The sequence below is a fragment of the Gordionus sp. m RMFG-2023 genome, chromosome 3, assembly GCF_954871325.1.
Source record: "Gordionus sp. m RMFG-2023 chromosome 3, tfGorSpeb1-WG-v2, whole genome shotgun sequence".
Lineage (NCBI taxonomy): Eukaryota > Metazoa > Nematomorpha > Gordioida > Chordodea > Parachordodidae > Gordionus > Gordionus sp. m RMFG-2023.
The window spans coordinates 5,345,404-5,371,414 of NC_088777.1; the positions used below are offsets into that span (position 1 = coordinate 5,345,404).

The 26,011-nt window shown below is 28.7% G+C and overlaps 2 protein-coding genes across 2 annotated transcripts; both read left to right on the plus strand.

Moving 5' to 3' along the window:
- Nucleotides 1-362: 362 nt before the first annotated feature.
- LOC135925759 (glyoxal reductase-like) lies at nt 363-14,634 on the plus strand. Its single transcript, XM_065461230.1, has 6 exons — nt 363-458; nt 1,678-1,758; nt 11,934-12,041; nt 12,694-12,832; nt 13,612-13,936; nt 14,276-14,634. The coding sequence occupies exons 1-6, from the start codon at nt 410-412 to the stop codon at nt 14,453-14,455; spliced, it is 882 nt and encodes a 293-aa protein (XP_065317302.1). The 5' UTR covers nt 363-409; the 3' UTR covers nt 14,456-14,634.
- A 2,922-nt stretch (nt 14,635-17,556) lies between these two features.
- LOC135926193 (glyoxal reductase-like) lies at nt 17,557-24,155 on the plus strand. The gene is made up of 5 exons (XM_065461950.1): nt 17,557-17,585; nt 17,628-17,660; nt 22,009-22,147; nt 22,988-23,312; nt 23,696-24,155. Exons 3-5 carry the CDS (start codon nt 22,011-22,013, stop codon nt 23,873-23,875), a joined length of 642 nt encoding a protein of 213 aa, XP_065318022.1. The 5' UTR covers nt 17,557-17,585; nt 17,628-17,660; nt 22,009-22,010; the 3' UTR covers nt 23,876-24,155.
- Nucleotides 24,156-26,011: the final 1,856 nt, after the last annotated feature.

Sequence of the window (26,011 nt, forward strand, 5' to 3'; positions counted from 1 at the left end):
GTTGTAATCGAGCCGTTTTTAAAACTCACCCAAGCTTTTTAACAATAGTTTTTTTTTTAAACTGATAGTGATGTTAAAGTTATTTCTCTTCTATTGCATTCTTATTTTTAAAAAGTTATTACCAATATTTCAAATGGACCATGAAAATTTTAAATATTTTTTTTGAAGTGGGGGGGAGGGGGGGCTTGATGCAAATTTTTTTTCAAGGGTAGAGGGAAGTTTAAAATTTAGATGAGACTACTTCCCCCCACCCCCAAATAGACCTAGAATCGAGTCTGGCAATAAGAAGATAATATATTTGCCACCGATCATTTCATTTTTTGCCGTCAAATAACTGGTTGTCAATCTTTTAAATGTAGCACTTTATTCCCATTTTCTATACTATTACATAAAATTATACGATACTCAAATGAAATCTGTAAAACTTAATACAGGTCACTCAATGCCTATTATAGGATGTAAATATAAATACTATAATTTTTATTTGATTATAATATATTTATTATTAACTCAGATAAGTTAAATTTTAAAATTAGAGTAATAATATTATAGTAAGAACATAATACTAATACAATTTTTATTTGATAAGCAATCAACGTTTATTGATAAAAGTTTTTACATCAAATAAAAATATCTAATTAGATATTTTAATAATAAAATAACTTCATCATTGATATATTTGTAATTTTCTTTTTAATATTTATAAGCTTAAATTAATTGAGAATTTCCATTAATTATTTTATTGTGTTTTAGCAATTTCTTACTCATTTAAATGTTTAGTACATTCTTTTAAAAATTTTGTTGCCATAATTTAATACTTGAAACAGTAAATAAAATAAAACATAATTATTACTTGATATATATAATATATTTTAAATCTGTAGTAATGCTGGTCATAAGTTAAGAAAAATAACCCAATTTTGGAAAAAATTTAAATATAGAAAAGAATAATTTAAATCATGCACCATAATCTAATATTATTTATATATGCTGTAAAACCTCTAAATGAACAGAGAATTTACTATATTCAATAGATAAGTTTCTTAACTATATAATGCTATAATTATTTTATCCAATAATTGTAAATAAATAATTTAATTTTTATTTTTTGTATGATGTTATTTGTTTTTCATACAAAATAAGCATGTATAAATAATACAAAGTAAATTACAAAATTAAGACAAATTTAGTTAAATAAATCTAAGAATATAAAATAAAAGACTAATATAACAACGAATTATGTGCTATTACTTAACTGTACAAATCAATTTTAGTATTATTTAGCATTATATCTTATTGGCTGCTTAGACCCACAAATTTACCTAATAAAACTGAAAGTTAACTTGTGAGGTTTAATTATAAAACAATTTAATACAGTCATAAGTCTAAATTCTTAATTGTAACATAGCAAGAAAATGGACAATCAAAACAGTTAAATTATCAATGTATAGTGCTAATATGATTATATGATTTTATTTCTAATGTGTATAGCATAGCATATTGATATTTCTCACATGCTAACAAATGTTATATTTATTCCAAAAATTTTCTAACTTTAATAATTTTAGCAATAACTAGAAATATATTATGATTTTAGTTGACCATTCTATATAAATGTTAACACCGCAAGAGTCTCATACAATATTTCTAAAAAATATTTTTTTACATTTATTTAAGTGGGTACATATCTGATAAAGGACAAAGATACTATAATGGAAGTTGTCCGTGCATCCCTTGAAAGTGGTTATCGAGCCTTTGGTAATTATTAAACAATATTTATAATTGTGAAACATTATTATGTATATAGAATTAAATAAGGCAGTTTTTTTATAACAATTGAAAGCAAAATTTCTATAGAAAATAGAATATTTTGTCTTTTTTTTCAAAAATTCTTCAGGCAGATTTCTATATTAATCTTGTCATATGTCTAGACTTTAAAGTTATTTTTATTTTGCAAAATATGTAATTTTTATTCCAGAGATGCACCAATACCAATAGTAGCCTTATTTTATATTGTTATTTTTAGAAAGAGATGTACTATACTCATGATATTAGCCAATATTAATGAAAAATAGTTGAGTAATCGCTAAATGTTGGCTAATTCACCTTAATCTACAAGGCTCGGTTTTAATTCGTACCAGTTTTTTTTTCAAATTTGAGCCACTATATATTTAAGAAAAACAACCAAAGCCAAAGGGATAGTTTTTGGCTAAAAACTCGGTCTTAAAATTGGCTTAAATGGCTAAAAATATTGTCCTTACCAGTGAGTTAATTTTGAAATATCGGCGTATTTTTTTAAGCCATTAATTTATAACAAAAAATAAATTGATCCACAGATCTTGTAGCATATAGGAAAGAAGAAAATATTTAAAACTAAAATATAAAGTTGTTTATTAATATCATTTCCTTTTTTATCATGCAATTAACCTTATAAGAATGAACATGCACAACAAAAAAAATCGTAAATACGAGCATTGGATCAGCATCCAAAAAAGTTGAATACGGTGCTATTATGTGCGTAGTTATTTTATAAACTGTGGAAGTCATTCTTTTGATATGTTAAATTGCGAAATCATTCTTTTTATGTTAAACTGCAAAGTCATTCTTTTTTGGTTATGAATATTTTTCTTTGATAATTATATTTTACTTTTATTAAGATAAATAAATTAAAATTAGTCACTCTTTATAAAAAATTATATTTGATATATAATTTTATTTTATTATTGTATATTATATTATATTATACTAGTTGATAGCCCGTCAAGAATGACGGGAATTAATGTTCTTAAATATTGGATATTAAACTTGGACCTTATAGTAAAATTTAGTAGAAAAAGAGGTAAATTTGTAAATCATACCTCATAAAATATTCGTAATTTCTGATTTAAATATTGGGAAAAATATTAATACCCGCCTTTCTCGAAGGGCATAATTATAACTAATAACACCAGAGCTCCCGTTAGTCAGCATTGCTGTTCGTTCCCCACCGCGTGAAGGTGGGAGATGGGTTTTAGGGGAGCAAAGAATGAATAAAAGAAGGTAGAAATATAGGAAAAAGAGACAAAAATATGAAAAATAATAATTTACAACCATATACTATAAGCGCGGAATTAACACCGCGTGTCGGTATCGGTTCTAAATCGCTAAACGATAAATAGCCAAAAAAAGGGATGTTCCCGATTTTGTTACCAGTAAAAATCCTATTAATGTTTTATTTAAAAAATGAAGATCCAAACCGTAGCAAAAAACATAAATAAATTACTTAAGTATAAGAAAATTAAGTATTACTAAATTTGTAGTGTCTGTTTAATAATATAATTTGTAAGATATAAATTTGTATTAAGTATTTAAATATAACGATGTTTTATTGCCATTTAAAATATTTATTAAATTTCTAAAATGCTTTCTTAAAATTTCAAATATAGATATGTAATATATTCGTATATTAAGTATTTAATATAACTATTGAAGAAATTTTTTATTGCCATTTAAAATACTTAATAAATTTGTAAAACGTTTTCTTAATAATTTAATAGAGCTTAATAATCCAATGAAAAAAAATAAATATTGATTAAATTTAGTTAATTTTAAAAAATCAAATATAAATAAAGATTTTTATAACAAAATATAAAGCTTAAAGGGGCTGAACGGTAAGAACGTTTGCCTTACGGGAAGAACGTTTGCTTTTGAAATTAAGGCGCGAGTTCGAACCCCTAGAGATAATAAAAGCCTTCGATTTATTTAACATTAATAAAGAAAAAATAAAAATTAACGTTATAAAGATAGGAAAACGTTCATTTCTTGAATACGGCTATTATATATATAGATTATATGTAATATTTGTTAAATTATATTAAAAATATATTAAATTTTATAATTCTAGGGAGTAAAACATTAAAAAGATTATTTTGCGCAATTATTCTTTTAATCTATTATTATATTAAAAGGATTTATATAAAAAAATTGTTATTTTTAGATAAATGATTTATTTAATAAATTAAATATATATTATTTATTTTTTATAAGGCTATCGAATCTAGCGAAAATAAAAATATAAGCCATTCATAATGGAAAATTAAAAATGTTGGCCTAAATGATTTTTTTCCATTTCTCGCAAGTTTCGTGATTCTTAAAAAACTTTTACGATTTGTAAAAGTTTAATCTTTTTTATCATTAAACTTTTGTAATTTGTGTGAATAAAAATGGCGAATGAATATTAACTCATGGAAAATATTAAACCACATCGGTGTGGTCAACAGCGACCTAAAACATAGAGAAACGGCAGCTAGCTAAGTCAAGTGGGAAGAGATTGGGAAGAATTATGACCCAGGAAAAACAACATCAATTAAGATGAATCTAGAAAAGAATACTATCATCTGAAACCCCTTGAATTACAATGGAATTAAATTTTTTAAAATTAAAAAAATGTAAATTCACTATTTGTAGGTCGTTTAATTTTTTATAAGCTTTCCATCAATAGAACCTATGATGTGAGGAAAACTTGATTCCCTGAAGTATACTAATGATATTTCAAGCATCTGTTCAACTGTTGGTAAACAGTTGCTTGGGTTGAAGACCTACCCATATTAACCTGCATGTTGATGTGACAATAGTGTTTACTGATGCTTTGCCAATCTTTGCATATAATATTATTTTTTTTAAAGCTCATACCAGTTGTCAAATATCTATAAATATATTCTGAATGAGGGTTATATACAGCCGATGCTTCGATAAAGTTTTTATGTCTTATTATAGCGGTGTCTATGACTCCCAATTTCTAAGAATGTATGGAACACACAAAATTTTTCAGGATAAGAAAGAATACTATCATATATTCTAAAAAGTTCATGATATCTAGAATTAATTTATATATAATATAAATAATATCATATATATACTGGCCTTCTAAAAATCTATGCCTTTTTTTCTACGTTTAGTCGTATCTTCAAATAATATGAAAATAAAATATAGAATGAGTAAATCATTCACATTAAACATTTTTATATATTTTAAATTGAAAATAGGTGTATGATTCGGGACATGTTTCGTATCTCTCAAAACTTACGAAAGTTGTGCATTTCGCAAAACTTTTGAGTAATTTTTTTGATTTAGGACATGAATATAAAAAGGAAGAAAAAAAACGAAATAAAATTATTATTGTTGTCTTCAAATTTTTTTTAGAAATTTATTATTTTTTTCAAGTTTTCTAGGGGGAAAGAAAAATGCAAAGGAATTAATTTATAAAAAATTTATCATTAAAGGTAAAAAAAATGAATTTTCTTTTTGATAAATATTTAATAGAGTGTAAAAAAACCCTAAAAAACAAATTAAAACAACTACCAACCTTAAACAAATTCCCGGAACTCAACCAAACCCTATAAAAATAAACTGTCCAAAAATTAAACAAAAATTCAAACAAAACAAAGCTGAAAATATATCAATCGTTTTCTTTATTTTATTCTTAATTTTCCAATGTTCAACAAGTAAAAAAAATCGTAATTTCAAAAATTCCTAATAATTAAAATAATAATCATATTATATAACTAAAATATTACATAAAAAAAAATACCACGTGATTATAAGTGACGTGTTATAATATACAATATATATTTATGAACTACAATTATATCTAATTATCCCGAAAATAGGACATGCTCACCCTTTATGGGCCCGGCACGCCTATATATATCAACAAACAAAAAGGGTATTCAAATAAAATATATTTCTTTTTTTTTAAAAAAAAACTAATACATATTACATAATTAATAAAAAAAAATACAAGGAAAAGTTCACTGACTTATTTTAGTTTTCCCGAATATAAATTTTTACGCTGACATTGCACTTCCCCAAAAATCATCTGCAGACCTGGGCTCTCCAAATGCGGATTCCACTAACGGTTGTACCTGCGTGGCCAACGAAGCCACCGCTCGCTGCAATATATCGTTCCCAACTGAATTGCCAGATCCCCCTGCGGAAGATATCGACACAATACCGTCTTGACCATTCGGCGGAAGTCTACTCGTACTGGCTGTGAATCCGTGAGAAACCGAAGTCATCCCGGGTCCTAGCTCACGATACGCACGTCTTTTTCCGTCATTGGTCCCTGCCAGGCATTATCAGAAACGGTCTCCAACGGTGCCCGAGTTCCCCTTTGAGGTCTGGAACATTGATGCCGCAGATGCCCCTCACCCTGACAGTTGTAACATCTCTTACGACGCATTCCTGAGTCAGGTGGCTGATTTTCATTAGTGGATCTTGAGCCCAGGATCATGCCATTGTCCTTTTTGATTAACGTTATTTGTAAGTAAAACTCCCCTAAATCTACTAAACGGGACACGGTTTCCATTTAAAAGTAAACTTAATTAACACTTTTATAATTTGGAGAAAAAAAAATCTTTTACAAAAAAAAAATTAAGTCAATTTAATAAACACTTTTTAAAAAAAATCTTTTGAAAAAAAAAATTAAATTAAATAATAATTTTCATAAAAAAAATTAACACTTCATACACAAAAACAAAATTTTATATTTATCAACACTACTGCAACCTCAACCAGGCTCTCTTCCATCATTCTTCCCTTTTATTTCATTTTAACAACTATATTTTATATATGGACTATTACAATATAAACTAGAAGTAAGGGGGGGGGCGGAGAAAAAATTTAAAAAAAAATTAAGCACGTGCCAACCACAAAAAAACAATTATTTCTCATCTTATAGCACATACAAACGCACACAAAAATAACATCTTTATCTCCCTTTTACAAAAAGCATTTCACCGTTTATTACACTTTTTCTTCAAATTTTAATTATGTAACACAGCCGTAAAACGTTTCCTTCCATACATAAAACATTAACCAAAATAAGCATGTTTTTTATCACCATAATTCTCCATTACATAAAAACATACAATAAAATGTTTCTACTTCATTCTTTCCCTAAAGTTAAACTTATTTATTGCCAACAACTGGCCTACCAATCTTTCCATTACAAACATGAAAAAAAAATTAACATTACCTTCGTGTAATAATACGTAAATCCCTAAAAAAAATATCAGCAATTCGCGTACATTTTAATTCCCGTTTATACTTTACCTTTGCCCAAATATAATTTATCACTGCTTCAAGATGAGCCTAAACCTTCGGGTTGAACCTTTCATTTTTATTATTTATATATATTTTTTTTAACATTATATCCATCTAAAATCTACTTTTCACTTCCCCCAAACTACCCTCTAAATCGGACATGATCGTTATGGCGCATCACCGTGCCGCCCATTTCCAACTGAATCAAACTCAACCTTGCACCTCTGTTTTCCCCAACGATGCCCCTGGCCCATTTCTTGCCCCTCCCGTCAAACAAACGAGTCCATACTTTTTCTCCAACTCCAAACCTAATCTTTCGGTCCTCCAGAACTCCCTTCTCGTGACTCTCGGCCCTTAGAAAATCTAAGGGAACCCTACTAGTCCGCCTGCCCAAAAACAATTCAGCAGGTGTCACTCCATCCTTATTCCTGGAATTGAGGTAATACAACTGGGCCAAATACGCCCCATTTCCGTGATTACCGGCCTTCCTTATCCAATTCTTAACAATTGCTACCATCCTCTCAGCCTGACCATTTGAGCTGGGATGATAGGGCGGGGTCAAAATGTGTCGAATCCTTGACTCTTTACAAAACTGCTTAAAATTTTCGCTAACAAAGGCAGGTCCTCCATCAGACACAATTGTTTCAGGTAATCCGAACCTGGCCATTAATGCCCTCAATTTCCTTACAACAATTTTCGTGGTATATCCATGTACCTCCTCGTACTCTATCCATTTCGAATACGAATCTACAACTAAAAAATACGACCTTTTATCTAAATCCAAAAAATCAACGTGTAAACGTTCCCACGGTTTTCTCGACCTGGGCCATATCTGACCCACGTCCTTTCGGGGCATAGCCGCACACGAATTACACGGCTCACATTTCTTTGTGATATTTTCAATATCCTTTCCCATACCCGGCCACCAAACATATTCACGAGCCCACGATTTCATATTCCCCTGACCTTGATGTCCAGCATGTAACAAATTTAAAATTTTACCCCGTAATTTGAACGGAATTACGGCTCGATTACTCCTCATTAAACAATCATCCACCACAGACAATTCCTCTTCCACCTTTTTAAAAACTTTACAATCATCTTCCCAAGGCTTTTTCCCCATTACACATAATTTTAAAAAATATTAAATTTAATAAAAATTTTAAAATACATTGCAAAGGAATAGGACTCAACTTAAGATCCTCCCAATTGGTAGGACCCCCTTTGAGCATACACGAAAGCGAACATACCAAGGCCTTCTTAATGTCCCCGCCCTGTCCACCTTCAACTCATATTTTCCATCATCAGACCCTAATCGCGATAAAATATCCGGCAAACAATTTTCTTTGCCACGACGATATCGAATTTCTACATTACCAGCAACAACCACCGTTGCAACCGAGGGGACATCATCATCTCTCGGTTATCTTTTCGAAATAAGTGAATTAACGGCTTGTGATCAGTAAAAATTACAAATTTTTTACCAATCAAATATTCACGACATTTTGTCAACTCGAAAATCACAGCTAAGGCCTCCTGTTCAATCACAGAATATCTCGTCTCCACCTCACGAAAAACACGCGAGAAAAATATAATAGGTCTCTCCAAGCCCTCCACTAAATGCAACAACGCCCCACCAACTCCTTTATTTTTTTAAATTTTTTCTCCGCCCCCCCCCTTCTTCTAGTTTATATTGTAATGGTCCATGTATAAAATATAGTTGTTAAGATGAAATAAAAGGGAAGAATGATGGAAGGGAGCCTGGTTGAGGTTGCAGTAGTGTTGTTGTGTATGAAGTGTTAATTTTTTTTATGAAAATTATTATTTAATTTAAAGATTTTTTTTTTCTCCAAATTATAAAAGTGTTAATTAAGTTTACTTTTAAATGGAAACCGTGTCCCGTTTAGTAGATTTAAGGGAGTTTTACTTACAAGTAACGTTAATCAAAAAGGACAATGGCATGATCCTGGGCTCAAGATCCACTAATGAAAATCAGCCACCTGACTCAGGAATGCGTCGTAAGAGATGTTACAACTGTCAGGGTGAGGGGCATCTGCGGCATCAATGTTCCAGACCTCAAAGGGGAACTCGGGTACCGTTGGAGACCGTTTTTGACAATGCCTGGCAGGGACCAAATGACGGAAAAAGACGTGCGTATCGTGAGCTAGGACCCGGGATGACTTCGGTTTCTCACGGATTCACAGCCAGTACGAGTAGACTTCCGCCGAATGGTCAAGACGGTATTGTGTCGATATCTTCCTCAGGGGGATCTGGCAATTCAGTTGGGAACGATATATTGCAGCGAGCGCTTCGTTGGCCACGCAGGTACAACCGTCAGTGGAATCCGCATTTGGAGAGCCCAGGTCTGGTTCAGATGATTTTTGGGGAAGTGCAATGTCAGCGTAGAAATTTACATTTGGGAAAACTATAATAAGTCAGTGAACTTTTCATTGTATTTTTTTTATTAATTATGTAATATGTATTAGTTTTTTTTTAATACCCTTTTTGTTTGTTGATATATATAGGCGTGCCGGGCCCATAAAGGGTGGGCATGTCATATTTTCGGGATAATTAGATATAATTGTAGTTCATAAATATATATATTGTATATTATAACACGTCACTTATAATCACGTGGTATTATTTTTTTATGTAATATTGTAGTTATATAATATGGATATTATTATTTTTATTATTAATTTTTTATATATAAGGAATTACTATTTTTTTACTTGTTGAATATTGGAAAATTAAGAATAAAATAAAGAAAACGATTGATATATTTTCAGCTTTGTTTTGTTTGGATTTTTGTAATTTTGTATAATTTTTGGACAGTTTGTTTTTAGAAGGTTTTTTTAGTTTCAGGAATTTGTTTAAGGTTGGTAGTTGTTTTAGTTTGTGTTTTTAGGGTTTTTTTAGTTCTTAATTTCTTACATAAAAAAATTCCTAATAATTTAAATAATAATCATATTATATAACTACAATATTACATAAAAAAAATACCACGTGATATAAGTGACGTGTTATAATATACAATATATATATTTATGAACTAAAATTATATCTAATTATCCCGAAAATAGGACAGGGTAAATCTCTGTTTTTTGAATCTAATTGACTTTTGTATTAATTATGTATTTTTATGCCATATTTTTACGTTGGAATTTTTAAATAAAGTACTTCACCTTTTTTAAAAATTAATTCAAATAAATCTTTTTTTTGTTTAAGATGGTAGATTTTGTCAACTTGAGATAAGGAATCTAAGGGGATTCAGGATATCTTAATTTTAAAACTCTTACCCTGAATTCGCGCGTTGCACAAATTCGCGGTAGGTGCCCACACTAGAGATCTACATTTGGCGGGTTTTTAGCCCTCCCATACTTCGGATCGGCGTAGTCGGATTTTTTAAAATATTTTCAACCTTGGGCGAGGGGCAGGCGGGTTAAAAAGATTTAAGTAATGGGCGAGCGTGGGCGGATGAATTTTTAATATATTTTTTTTGAAGGGGGAAATGAGCAGAACAGACTTCAATTTATTAAAAATGATAATTTTATTTCATAATGTTACATTATTGTACATGTTTAATTTAAAAATACATTTTAAAAAATAATGAATAGAGAGCCAAACTAGTCTTAAAATATTTTTTAAACAATAGACGGGCGAATGAATTAAGAAAATTTTTATAGATAAATGAACGGGCGGTCGGGTTAAAAAAATTCCCATACAACGAGTGGGAGTCTAAAAACTCGCTCATTGCAGACCTCTAGCCTACGCCGTGAGATTTCGACAATTTTGCCATGTAACATTTCAACTACCCTTTAATTTTTTCGAATTTTTGTATATATATTATTTTTTTTTCTCGAGGTGAGAATGGTCTGCTATTGATGAGATGATAGGTGGTACTCTATTACATTTAGAAGGACATGTCCTTTCAAATCGGATTTTTTTGGGGGGAATTTTTTAAATAGCAATCAGTAAGATATAAAAATGAGAGATTTAAAATTCCAAAATATATAGAAAGAAATAGAAGAAAACAAAATATATACTCACCAATGACATATAATGATACCTAGACTGACGATGCGTCCATAATAATACATCTGAAAGCGTAGTTGAATGCAAATCAGCTGGACCCGTTATTCTGGTAACCCATACGGTAATTATTCTCATGTTAACTAATATCAAATTGATAACTTGCTCCCTTATTATCCAGGCGATTCTCTAATAAAGCTTGCGTCAGACATGGGAATAAATCGGCGTCTCGTTTTAAAATGTAATCAAATAGGCGTCCCCAGCTGTTTTCGAATGCATCGTCAGTCTAGGAATCATTATATGTCGTTGATATTCACGAAACATTTTTAAAAAAATAAATAAAATGGACGAAATGAATAATAAAAAAAAGTTTTTTAGAAAATATCAAGAGTCATAATTTGTATTTAAAAATTACTAAATTGCAAAATAAAATGTATAAATATCAATGACATATAATACCTAGACTGACAATTCATTCATTAAAAGTGTACATCAATGCAAACCAGCTGGAGACGCCATCTTGGTTACACTAATCATTATTAAAATTTTAAACGAGAGCCTAATTTATTCCTATATCTGATGCAAACTTTATTAAAGAATTACCGGATCCTCGAGATAATAAGGAAGCAAGTTATCAAATTAATAGTAGTTTTTAACATGAGAATAATTACTATATGTGTTACCAAAATGGCGGGTTCAGCTGATTTGCTTTTAACGACGCTTAAAAATGCATTTTAATGAATGAATCGTCAGTCTAGGTATTATATATGTCATTGATAAATATTTGACCCAATATCGAATTATGTTATTTTAAAAAGACACCGCTGAGTTGTACGAAAATGAACACCACCTAGGCGAAGCGTTCGAAAAATTTCTGCCTCAGTTTAAATTGAAGAGGGAAGACATATTCATAACGTCCAAATTGGGTTTAAAAAAAATCAAATTATTATTTATTTTTTTTGTAAATATTAAAGGGCAAAACTAAATCCTTCAAAAGTTAACTACCCCTCCTCTCCCCCCCCCCTTTTATGGAAACATCCATTAAAAACCATAACTCTGGTTGTTAAACGGCTAACTCAATATTATATCCAGAAAAATATTGTGCAAGCTTAAAGATTTTGCTAAGTCTCGACGATTAGGCAAATATTTCCCTGGCTATAATGTTGAGTTAGCCATTTTTAAAAATCGGCTCGAGCCGTTTAACAACACTAATCAAAACCATTTAAATTTAATACCTAAGAAAAGGGTATTCCACATAGTAGCCACAGCTAGTGATGCAAAATTGGTCTATTTGAGCTGATTTTTAAAAGCGACTAGCTCATTTTATCCAGTAAAATATTACTCAATAGCCTGAAAATTTTGCTTTATATAGATGGCACAAAGGTCCCGACATCTATTAGCGAAATTTCGAAGCTTAGGCAATATTTTTTTTCTGGCTAAAATATTGAGTTAGCCATTTTTAAAAATGGGCTCAAGTAGCCACCGCATTAAACTAAGTTTAATTTAAAAAATAACCTTGCATTCGCGTTATTTAGGTTGGTTTTTTTTTATAACGAATATATATATATAACATTTAAGCCACCAACAACCAAGGGGCCGAGAAAGCTCCAAAGGCTATTCAAGAGACCCTGGATAACCTTAGAACTCCTTACCTGGACCTATTTCTAATTCACTGGCCCGGTGTTCAAGATCTTAATGAAGATGACCCTCAAAATAGGTTTAATTTTTTTTTTGTAACCTAAATTTTTTTTCAATTAGAACTTGTAAAATGAATTAATAAATGCAAATAACTATTAAATTTTGGCGGGAACGAAGTTTCGAAATGGAGAATCTGGACACCAGTTTAGAATAAAGACCAACAAAATCAAACTTTTTTTGGTCCTGCCACGGCAAATTGGCAATATTTTTTTTATCTAGTAAAATAAACATATTTTAAACACATGTTTAGTTAACCTAAAGATATATATAGAGAAAAAAAATGAATGGTTAAATGATAAATAAAAATTTCATAAGTACCAGGGTGGGGCATACCAATACAAGCCAAACTAATCCTCCAACTTCGTCGCGAATTCGCGCTGACCGTGAATTCAGGGTATTACGTTTTAAAACTGGCCAATAAAAACGCACGAAACTTTTACGATAATATAATTTGGGAGTTGACTGTTGAAAAACATTAACAATTTAAAAATCTCCCCTTTTTTATTTCCCTAAGAAATTTACTTGTATTTGTTAGATGTAAATGATTTGCAGGATCAATACATGAATGAATATATCTATTTAAAATACTTCATAATTAGATATATAATCACAAATTTTTCTTTAAAAAAATAAAGATTCTCGATATTTTTCTTCATTTTTTCGAAAATTACTTCATGTTGATTGCACTTTGTCAATCTAATTTTGACAGAGACATGTAAATTAAAAGGGGGAAAATAAAGGAAAGTGTTAATGGTGGGTATATATGATTTCATAAACTCTTCAAAAAAAATATTATAGAGAAATTCGCACCCAGAGCTGGAAATGCATGGAACAAGCCCATCTAAATGGCAAGTTAAGAGCAATCGGCGTTTCAAATTATACGGTTAAGCATCTAAATGAAATGTTGGACCCCAATAGCCCTTACCATTGTAAAGTTGTACCCGCCGTTAATCAGGTCGAATTCCATCCCTACTTGTACCAAAAAGAATTGCTGGAATATTGCAACCAGAAGGGGATACGGTTGGAAGCCTATTCCTCTCTGGGATCTCAAAAGAGCCAGGATCTACTGAAAGATGAAAAGGTGGCCCTGATAGCTAAAAATCATGGGAAATCAGTTGCTCAGGTGAGATATCAGCCGTTTAACAACACTACTTTAAAAAATAATTTATCAAACAAAGATATTTTAAGGAATAGAAAGTATAGGCTAATGAAATGAGCCTTATGTTTTGGATCGGTTTTATAATAATTTTCTCCCTATCCGATTCAGAGCAAATTTTTTTTATACACCCAGTTTTAATGCTGTTATCATATTCCAAGATGTTTATGCGAAAAAAAAAATTAGCTGCCAATCTGGGTGCCAATTATAAAATACACATATTTATTTTTAAATTATTTAAAATATCGGCAAAAAAAAACCCCCTATTTGTATTGAATGATTATATCAAAATTTATGAAATTTTAGGTTCTACTAAGGTGGGCCGTTCAACACGAAATTATAATCATACCCAAGTCTTCTAAAGCTGACAGAGTCAAGGATAATATCAAGATATTCGATTTCGAATTGAGTAGCCAAGATATGGAAACTTTAGACGGGTTGAACAAAAATTTGAGATATAGTTGGGATCCTAGCAAAGTGTTCTGATTTTTTTTTTCATTTTGTTTGATACATATATCAAATTAATCATGTTTTTCTTTAGCTTAATTTTTTTTCAAAATATTTATTTAAAAAATTATATATTTTTAAATAGTATAATACCAGTGTATAAATATACTTATAACGTTGAAACCGGTAAGAATAAACTTATAGAATATTATTAATAATTTAATTTAACTATATTCTTCAATAATAGACATGTTTTCACGACGAACTTTTGAATGTTTAAAATAAATTTATTAAACCTATGGTTCCTTTTTGGGAACTCGAAGTCGCTTGAAAAATATTTGATCGTTATTCTATTTAAATGACTAACTGTAATTTAAAATGAGAAATTTAATAAAAAAACAATGGTTGAAATTATTAAGATTTTTGGGATTGAAATCACAACCATGAAAGTGGGAAAACGTTATAAGCAGATTTATATGCCTTGGTCTTATTTTTTTTTCCACCCTTAAATCATAGATAATTTTATTGGACAAAATTTTTAATAATGAATTATTAAAATTGTTAACTTAGTAGTCCAATTTTTTTATATAAGAAAAAATGAATCTTTTATTTAGATTTTTTTTATGTATTATTCTCCCATTAAAGAGTCAGCTTAAAAATAGAATTTATAACCAATTAGTAGAAAATTACGCCTTCTTTTGATTCCAAATTATGCTTAATATTTTTACACAAACCTTTTTTTCTTCTTATAAATACCATATTAGAACATTTTTAAAAATTTTTACATCGCAAATTAATTAATTATTTTTTTATTGCATAATAATTTACTGCCAATATATTATTCTAAAAATTAGCCAATTTTTGTTCATAAATTATGAAATATATAAATAAAATATATTATTTCAATATATATATATATATATTTATGAGGCCAATAAAATTAGAAAATATTATTTTTATGAAGTGTTTGTTTTGTATCTAATGGATTATTTTTTTAAAATCAAAATTATTATGGAATATTGTCACGTTTTACCAAACTGAGGGCATAATTTAATTATTTTTATATAAATTTGTCAAAATGTAACCTTGAATTCATAGTGGCGCGATTGCAATCGCGATTTAACAGCTGATTGATTTTTAAAATCTGTTTATGAGATCAATTTTTATTTATCAATATTAATTTTACCTTTAATTCAAATTTTAATAATAATCTAAGAAATAATGATTTTAATAAAGAATAATTGATCTCATAAACAGATTTTAAAAATCAATCAGCTGTTAAATCGCGATCGCAATCGCGCCACTATGAATTCAAGGTAAAGGATTATAAACAGAGCTTGGGAACGTTAACTAAAAATGGTTTCCGGTTTTGAATATTTAAAAAAAAGAAGGTATTTCCTATTGGAGGCAATACCTTTACTCAATTATAACAAGACACTAGAAATAAATTACATCTGCATAAATTTTTCATCGGTAAAATTTGGTCAATAACTTATTTCGTTATTTCTCATGCGGGGGATAATTTTGTATAAATTTTATTTTGAAGTAGTAAGAATAGTATTATTTTTTATAAAGTAACGCAGCATAAAGATTATATTAAATGCGCCAAAAAATATATGAAATGTATCGATAAAAAAAATATTGAACAGGTATCAGATTTTTTGTCAAATGTAAAATCTCTCCGCAGTAACCCCAATCAGGAGACCCCGAACCTTTATTTATAACCGTTCCGTTTGGTTACTGAAAAATTTTATAAAGGTTTGGCTCGGTTCATCTAATTGTAAAGGTTTATAAAGCTTCATCGGTTATAAAAGAAAAATATAAAATTATTTTTATTGAAGCAACCCAATCGTATACGATTTTAATTATAAATATTATTATTTATTAAAGTTTTTCGGGAATCCAAACCGAAACCGAACCGTAAAACCGCTAAAAACCGGTATTTTTTATCAAACCTGACACCGAATCTAAACCGCAAAATTCTAGCCGAACCTGAACCGAACCGCTAAAATCCTTCTGAACCGGTTAGAGCCTCATGATTTTATGCTTATAATATAATATGTAAGGTCCGTGAAGTTGGCCCCACAATTTTTGATTATCAATGGTTTATCAGTTGGTGTGATTAGTACCCGATTTGTACCGTTTTCAGTTCGATTTGTACCATCACCGTTTTTGAGATATTCAAAGAACAAAATGGGGGGCCAACTTCACGACAGCCCCACAACTTTTGAACTTAAAAATAAAAAGTGAATAGGTCGATAGAGAATGATTTGTACCGTTTTCAGTTCGATTTGTTCCATCACCGTTTTCCAGCTATTGACCGTTGAAAATATGGCGCCAAAAATAAAAAACACTTAAAATTTTTTTTAACTTACAACGATAGAGAATTTTTTTCTCTTCCTAATGATGCCTCAAATTAAGCTTTATCTTCATTATTTATTTCGGAAATCAAATTTTAAACCTTATATTATAACGTGAAGTTAGCCCCCCCCCCCAGATATTGAAAATTTGAGATTTTTCAAATTTTTAAAACGGGATTGATTTGTACCCGATTTGTACCGTTTCAAACTCGATTTGTACTATTATCGTTTTCCAGCTATTGACCTTTAAAAATATGGCGCCAAAAATAAAAAATTTTGGTATCGGACCCATCCGTTTGACTTTGTTTTGTCATTATACCATTTCGCGTCAATTTTTCGAAAAATTTCATCTAATTTTCAATACAAAGGTAAATAATAAATATTCACATACATATTTTATATAATTTTCAAAGCTTCCAATGATATAAAATTTTCAATACAAAAAGGTAAATATTTTGATTACAACTTATTTTGTTACACTTTTGAAAAATTTGATATAATTTTCAATACAAAGGTAAATAATAAATATTCACATATATATTTTATATAATTTTCAAAGCTTCCAAAAATTTAATATAAAATTTTCAATACAAAAAGGTAAATATTTTGATTACAACTTATTTTGTTACACTTTTCTTTAAATTAGGTAGCATAGTCATTTACTCCACTCTGTAAATGATACCTTCCTCATATAGAAGGTCAAAATATTATAAAAACAAAATATATTTTAACTGTAATTCACCCACCTGCAATGGAAAAGGTTATACATTAAATAAATAACTTATTTACTTTGACCACAGCATGCAATGGTAAATTATTTAATATACAATATGTGATTTATTGTTTTCTAGATGTTTGCAAATATTTGACTGCAAGAAGAGAAAGTATTTTACAAAATAACATAAAATATTATACTTTAAATTTTTTTAAAATAATTAATCAAAATTTTGTTAATATATTATCTTTTAAATTTTATTAAAAATAGTTCATCTAAATTGTGATATTATATTATCCTTTAACTTTATTATAAATAACAAATTTTTTTAAAATAAATTTTTCCTTAATATCTGGCAATCAGGCTGGTGATGGAGACAGAAATTTTAGATATCTGGGGTCTTTTTGGAAGAAGATCAAGAACCCGTTTCTTCCAATCTCAATCAAGAGCAAGAGGCTGGGAAGAGTGTTGGAGGAAGTATTTTACAAAATAACATAAAATATTATACTTTAAATTTTTTTAAAATAATTAATCAGAATTTTGTTAATATATTATCTTTTAAATTTTATTAAAAATAGTTCATCTAAATTGTGATATAATATTATCCTTTAACTTTATTATAAATAACAAATTTTTTTTAAATAAATTTTTCCTTAAGTATCTGGCAATCAGGCTGGTGATGGAGATAGAAATGTGGTGATATCTGGGGTCTTTTTGGAAGAAGTTCAAGATCCTTTAACTCAAATCATAGAACTACCTCTACATTTCCCATTCTTAGATGAAAGTTTTATAGATGAAGAAGATGTAGTAGATACCTCCATTGCAGCTAATAGCTCTGATACTTTTCCAGTAATAGTTAATAGCATTCAATCTTCATTCTTAAATATCGAACAACCATATAATTTTATTCTTTCCCAAAAAAATCGTAATTTATTATATTCCAATAAATATTTATATATACATTATAAATTTGGGTTTTTATTTAAATGTAGACTAAAGCATTGTACCGCTAGAGGTACTTTGTTAAATAGGAAGTTTACATTAACCAATTTTCACAACCATTCTGATGAATCTGAGGAAGAGCATTATGCAATTTTAGTAACTATGAATAAACTTAAAGAACAAATTCGAGCATACCCCTATCAAAGCAAACGTAAAACATATAATCAAGTTATGCGTATTAGAAAAATGGATCCACTCGTTCAACTCCATCCTAATGCTCTACCAACATTTCTATCTGTGAAAAGTATTATGAATCGTGTTATTAGATCATTGAGACCTCCTTTACCTCTTATAAATTCTGATATCCGATTAGACGGCGATTATACGTTAACACTAGATAATAAAATATTTTTAATTTGTAATGAAAATAATGAATTATTAATATCTACACATGAATTACTTGGATGCCTCTGTAATGCTGACCAAATTTTGATGGACGGTACATTTTTTTCGTGTCCATTATTATTTAAGCAATTATACACTATTCATTTAATGATTAATCATACAATAATTCCATGCTCATATATATTGTTACCAAATAAAAACAAAGAAACATATTTAAAAATGTTGGATCTTTTAAAAATTTATTGCCTATCTATAGGTTTTTTATTTTCTCCTTCTAAAGCACTTATAGATTTTGAAATGGGAGCACTTATAGCTCTCGAAGAAATGTTTACAACCATTTCTGTCAAGGGATGCTACTTTCATTATTGCCAATGTATTTTAAGACATATATAGGGTAATAGATCGACAGCATTTAGTCGGCTTAATCCTGATTTTAAGAGATTTTATCACAGACTCATGGCGATACCCTTTTTAAATGAAACGGACATACCATTGGTATTGTCTGAATTAAATAGTGAGGTAGAGGCCTTTAATTAAGATCCCATAAGAGATCTTTTACATATTTTAAAAATACTTGGATTAACCCAAACGCAAAATTTAAATATAAGATGTGGAATATGTATGATGTTCAAGGAGTAAGAACAAATAACCATGTTGAAGGATTTCATCGTTCTCTAAAAGAGTATATAACATATTCTCATCTTAATTTATATCTTTTTATTGATATATTAAAACAAATACAACAAGATATGGATATCAAATTCATTCAATTGCGTAATGGGAAAAAAGTTACTGAAAGGAAAAAAAAAATGCTGTCAATCTATTACCCTGTATACGTCTTGAAATACATTGGCATTAATGAAAGTAGCATCCCTTGACAGAAATGGTTGGAAACATTTCTTCGAGAGCTCTAAGTGCTCCCATATTCAAAATCTATAAGTGCTTTAGGAGGAGAAGATAAAAAACCTATAGATAGGCAATAATTTTTTAAAAGTTCCAACATTTTTAAATATGTTTCTTTGTTTTTATTTGGCAACAATATATATGCGCAAGGAATTATTGTATGATTAATCATAATGAATAGTATATAATTGCTTAAATAATAATGGACACGAAAAAAATGTACCGTCCATCAAAATTTGGTCAGCATTACAGAGGCATTCAAGTAATTCGTGTGTAGAAAATATTAATAATTCATTATTTTCATTACAAATTAAAAATGTTTTATTATCTAGTGTTAACGTATAATCACCGTCTAATCGGATATCAGAATTTATAAGAGGTAAAGGAGGTCTCAATGATTTAATATCACGATTCATAATACTTTTCTCAGATAGAAATGTTGGTAGAGCATTAGGATGGAATTTTTCTAATACGCATAACTTGATTATATGTTTTACGTTTGCTTTGATAGGGGTATGCTCGAATTTGTTCTTTAAGTTTATTCATAGTTACTAAAATTGCAAAATGCTCTTCCTCAGATTCATCAGAATGGTTGTGAAAATTGGTTAATGTAAACTTCCTATTTAACAAAGTACCTCTAGCGGTACAATGCTTTAGTCTACATTTAAATAAAAACCCAAATTTATAATGTATATATAAATATTTATTGGAATATAATAAATTACGATTTTTTTGGGAAAGAATAAAATTATATGGTTGTTCGATATTTAAGAATGAAGATTGAATGCTATTAACTATTACTGGAAAAGTATCAGAGCTATTAGCTGCAATGGAAGTATCTACTACATCTTCTTCATCTATAAAACTTTCATCTAAGAATGGGAAATGTAGAGGTAGTTCTATGATTTGAGTTAAAGGATCTTGAACTTCTTCCAAAAAGACCCCAGATATCACCACATTTCTGTTTCCATCACCAGCCTGATTACCAGATACTTAAGGAAAAATTTATTTAAAAAAAATTTGTTATTTATAATAAAGTTAAAGGATAATATTATATCACAATATAGATGAACTATTTTTAATAAAATTTAAAAGATACTATATTAACAAAATTTTGATTAATTATTTTAAAAAAATTTAAAGTATAATATTTTATGTTATTTTGTAAAATACTTCCTCCAACACTCTCCCCAGCCTCTTGCACTTGATTGAGATTGGAAGAAACGGGTTCTTGATCTTTTTCCAAAAAGACCCCAGATATCACCACATTTCTGTCTCCATCACCAGCCTGATTGCCAGATACTTAAGGTTAAATTTATTTAAAAAAAATTTGTTATTTATAATAAAGTTAAAGGATAATATTATATCACAATTTAGATGAACTATTTTTAATAAAATTAAATCGCAATCAGTAAAGGATTTAAAAATGAGAGATTTCTAATCCCAAGATACATAAGAAAGAAAGAGAGAAAAAGAAATACACCCACACACCTTTTTAAAAAAAAATTAAATAGATTTTTAAAAAACATTATTAACGAATAATAAAGAAAGTTATGGAAATTTTTTTTTGTTAGAAAATATCAAGAATCATAATTTGTATTTAAAACTACTAAATTACACAATGAAATGGATTTGACCAAATATCGAATTATGTTATTTCGAAAAGACACTGCGGAAGTGTACTAAAATGAGCACCATCTAGGCGAAGCGTTCGAAAAATTTCTGCCTCAGTTTAAATTGAAGAGGGAAGACATATTCATAACGTCCAAATTGGGTTTAAAAAAAACAAATTATTATTTATTTTTAGTAAATATTAAAGGACAACTAAATCATTCAAAAGTTAACAACCCCCCTCCCCCCTCTTCCTTTATGGAAACATGCTTTATAAACCAAAACCATTCAAATTTAATACCTTAAAAAAAAGGTATTCCACATAGTATAGCCACCGCTAGTGATGCATTGAGCTGATTTTTAAAAACGATTAGCTCAGTACTTTATCCAGTAAGATATTACACAAGCCTGAAAATTTTTGATTATAGATGGCACAAAGGTCCGGACATCTATTAGCGAAATTTCGAAGATTAGGTATTATTTTTTTTTTCTGGCTAAAATATTGAGTTATCCGTTTTATTAAAAATCGGCCCAAATAAAGCGATTTTACATCACTAGCCAACGCATTTAAACTAAGTTTAATTTAAAAATGCCCTTGCATTCGAGTTTTTTAGTCTGGTGTTTTTTTTAAATATCGAATATATATAACATTTAAGCCATGAACAGCCAAGGGACCGAGAAAGCTCCAAAGGCTATTCAAGAGACCCTTGATAAACTTAGAACTCCTTACCTGGACTTATTTCTCAATCACTGGCCCGGTGTTCTATATCTTAATGAAGATGACCCTCAAAATAGGTAAATTTTTTATTTTTTAACCTAAATTTTTTTAAAAATTAGAACTGTAAAATGAATTAATAAATGCATATGCTAGTAAATTTTAGCGGGAACGAAGTTAGGAAATGGAGAATTTGGAGACCAACTTGGAATAGATATAAAAAAAAAGAAAATTATGATTCAGTGATTAACAAAATTTTTATACGAATTTTTATAATGGTCGCAAGAACAAAACGCAAAAATTGTTACAAACTTAATATTCAATATACAACCCAATTTAGCCATAGAAATTCTAATTAATTTTTTTTTTTAAAAAGTAAAAATAATAAGTAAATTACCAGGGTGGGGCATACGAATACAAACACCAAAGCCAAACTACTCCTCCAACTTGTTCGCGAATTCGCGCTGACAGTGAATGCAGGGTATTGCGTTTTAAAACTACCAATAAAAACGCACGAAACTTTTACGATAACATAATATGGGAGATGGCTGTTGAAAAAACATTAACAATTTGTAAAATCTCCCCGTTTTTATTTCCCAAGGAAATTTCTTCTAATCAAAATTTACCCAAGAAAAATTTACATGTATTTGTTAGATGTAACTGATTTGCAGGATCAAGAAATGAATCTATACATCTATCTATATATTAAATATGTAATCACAAAATTTAAAAAAAAATCATTATTCAAATTTTTTATTAAAAGTAATGTTTTTCGATATTGTCCTTCACCTTTTCGTCACTTTCGTAATGATTGTACTATGTCAATATAATTTATGATAATTCTTAACTGGCAACATTATTTATAGACAGAAACATGTAAATTAAAGGGATTTCATAAACTCTTCAAAAAAATATTATAGAGAACTTCGCACAAAGAGCTGGAAATGCATGGAACAAGCCCATCTAAATGGCAAGTTAAAAGCGATAGGCGTTTCAAATTATACGGTTAAGCATCTAAATGAAATGTTGGACACTAATAGCTCTTTCCATTGTAAGGTCTTACCCGCCGTTAATCAGGTCGAATTCCGTCCCTACTTGTACCAAGAAGAATTGCTGGAATATTACAACCAGAAGGGGATACGTTTGGAAGCCTATTCCTCTCTGGGATCCCAAAAGAGCCAAAATCTATTGAAAGATGAAAAAGTGGCCCTGATATCTAAAAACCACGGGAAATCGGTTGCTCAGGTGAAATATAAAAGCTTCTTTTTTTATTAATCCAACATTAGAAAAACAATTTAAGGGTATTTTCCGACGACAAATATTTTAGTAATATATCGTTTCCTGGCTAAAAAATTGAATCAAATCCACCCGTTTAACAACACTACTTTTAAAAATAATTTATCAAACTGTTATCGATATTCCAAGATGTTTGTGCCAAAAAAAAAATTAGCTGCCAATCTGGGTGCCAATTCTAAAATACACACATATTTATAAATAAATCATTTTAAATATCGGCAAAAACATCGAAACACAAGCTCCCTAATTCTATTTGTATTGGATGATTGTAATTATATCAAATTATTGAAAGCGCTTATTAATTTATTATTGATAAATTTATGAAATATAAGGTTTTACTCAGGTGGGCCATTCAACACGAAATTATAATCATACCCAAGTCTTCTAAAGCTGACAGAGTCAAGGATAATATCAAGATATTCGATTTCGAATTGAGTAGCCAAGATATGAAAACTTTGGACGGGTTGAACAAAAATTTGAGATATAGTTGGGATCCTAACAATGTGTTCTGATTTTTTTTTTATCTTGTTTGATAAATCAAATTAATCATGTTTTTTTTAAAAAAAAAATTTATAAAAATTCTACATTTTTTTTAAATAGTATAAATACTAGGTGTATGAATAAGCTTATAACGTTGAAACCGGTAAGAATAAACTTATAGATTATTATTAATAATTTAATTTAACTTTTCAGAACCAACTTTTTGAATGCTTAAAATAACTTTATTATACCCATGGTTCCTTTTTGGGAACTTGAAGTCGACTTAAAAAATATTTGATCGTTATTTCTATTTAATTGACTAACGTAATTTAGAATGAGAAATCCAATTAAAAAAATATGATAAAATTATTAAGATTTTTGAGATTTGAAATCACAACTCTAAAAAGTGGGAAAACGTTATAAGTAGATTTATATGCTTAATCTTATTTTTTTTCCACCCTTAAAACATAGATAATTATATTTGACAAAATTTTTAATAATGAATATTAGAATTGTTAACTTAAGTCCAATTTTTTTATATATATTCCAGATAAATATTTATTCTAAAATATTTAAATGAATTTTTATGTAAATTTTTTTTTGTATTATTCACCCATCAAAATAGACTGCTTAAAAATAGAAAAAATTATTTAATAAATTTGCAACCAATTACTTTGATTCCAAATTATGCTTAATATTTTTACACTAACCCTTTTTTTTTCCTCATAAATACTAAATTAGAACAATTTTTTTAAAAAATTTTTACATCGCAAATTAATCAATTGCATATAATTTCCTGCCCAATATATTATTCTAAAAATTAGCCATTTTTTGTTCAAATTATGAAATATATTTAGAGGCCAATAAAATTTTTTAGAAAATATTATATTTATTTTCCTTTGCATATTTGAAGTGTTTGTTTTGTATCTAATGAATTTTTTTTAAAAAATCAAAATTATTATGAAATATTGTCACTCTATACCAAACTGAGGGGCATAATTTAATTTATTATTATATAAATTTGTCAAAATATAAAGGATTATAAACACTGTTTGGGAACGTGGACTAAAAAATCGTTTCCGATTTTGAATATTTTTTAAAAAAAAGAAAGTATTTTCCTATTGAAGGCTATACTTTTACTCAATGATAACATGACACTAGAAATAAATTACATCTGGGTAGATTTTTCTCGGTAAAATTTAGTCAAAACTTATTTGGTTATTTCTCAAGTGGGGATAATATTGTATTGATTTTTATTTTAAAAAGTAGTAAAGAAGATATTTTTTATAACGTAACGCAGCATAAAGATCATATTAATGATGCACCTGAAAATGACATAACAATACTAATGCTTTCTAATATACTCAAACAAATTCTATAAAAGAAATATATATAGTTAAAACCTTATAATTTGGTCATTTTATTTATATGGGAATAATGACTCTTCTGTAAGACTACCCAATAGATAGGTACTATATTTTACTCAAATTAATTAAAATAAATGCAACAAAATCTAAAATATAAAAATTAGTTTTTTCTTACATATTTCGCACACTAAAATAGACAAAATCTTTTGGAAAAATGTTATATCTTACAATTTATATTTATTATACGATTTAAATAAAATACAAAAAAAAAATTCCATAAATATATAAAGTATTTAATGTTAAAATCATTATAAACATAGACTTATTAAAATATAAGTTGCTATTTTGAAATTTTGAGTTAGTATATGTTCATGGTCAAAATTAGAGTTGTTAAACGGCTCAGCCGATTTTTAAAAACGGCTAACTCAATATTTCAACCAGAAAAATATTACGCAAGCCTGAAGATTTTGCTCATAGAAGAAACAAAGGTCTACTCATATATTATCGAAATCTGGAGGCTCTGACAATATTTTTCTGGGTAAAATACTGAGTTAGACGTTTTAAAAAATCGACTCTAAACGAGCCGTGTAACAACACTAGTTAAAATATAATAAGATTTATTTTATAATCGTAGTCACGTGGCCGAGTCCGACCGACTATATATAAATTATCGCCCAAGTATAGAACCCCCAAGTTGGCTTGAGAAATAAAACAACCCTTACTGTATAAGAATTCAAGTCTATTGGATTTGGGATCAACGCCCACATCCACTAGGCCACTGACGATATACTAACACCTCCA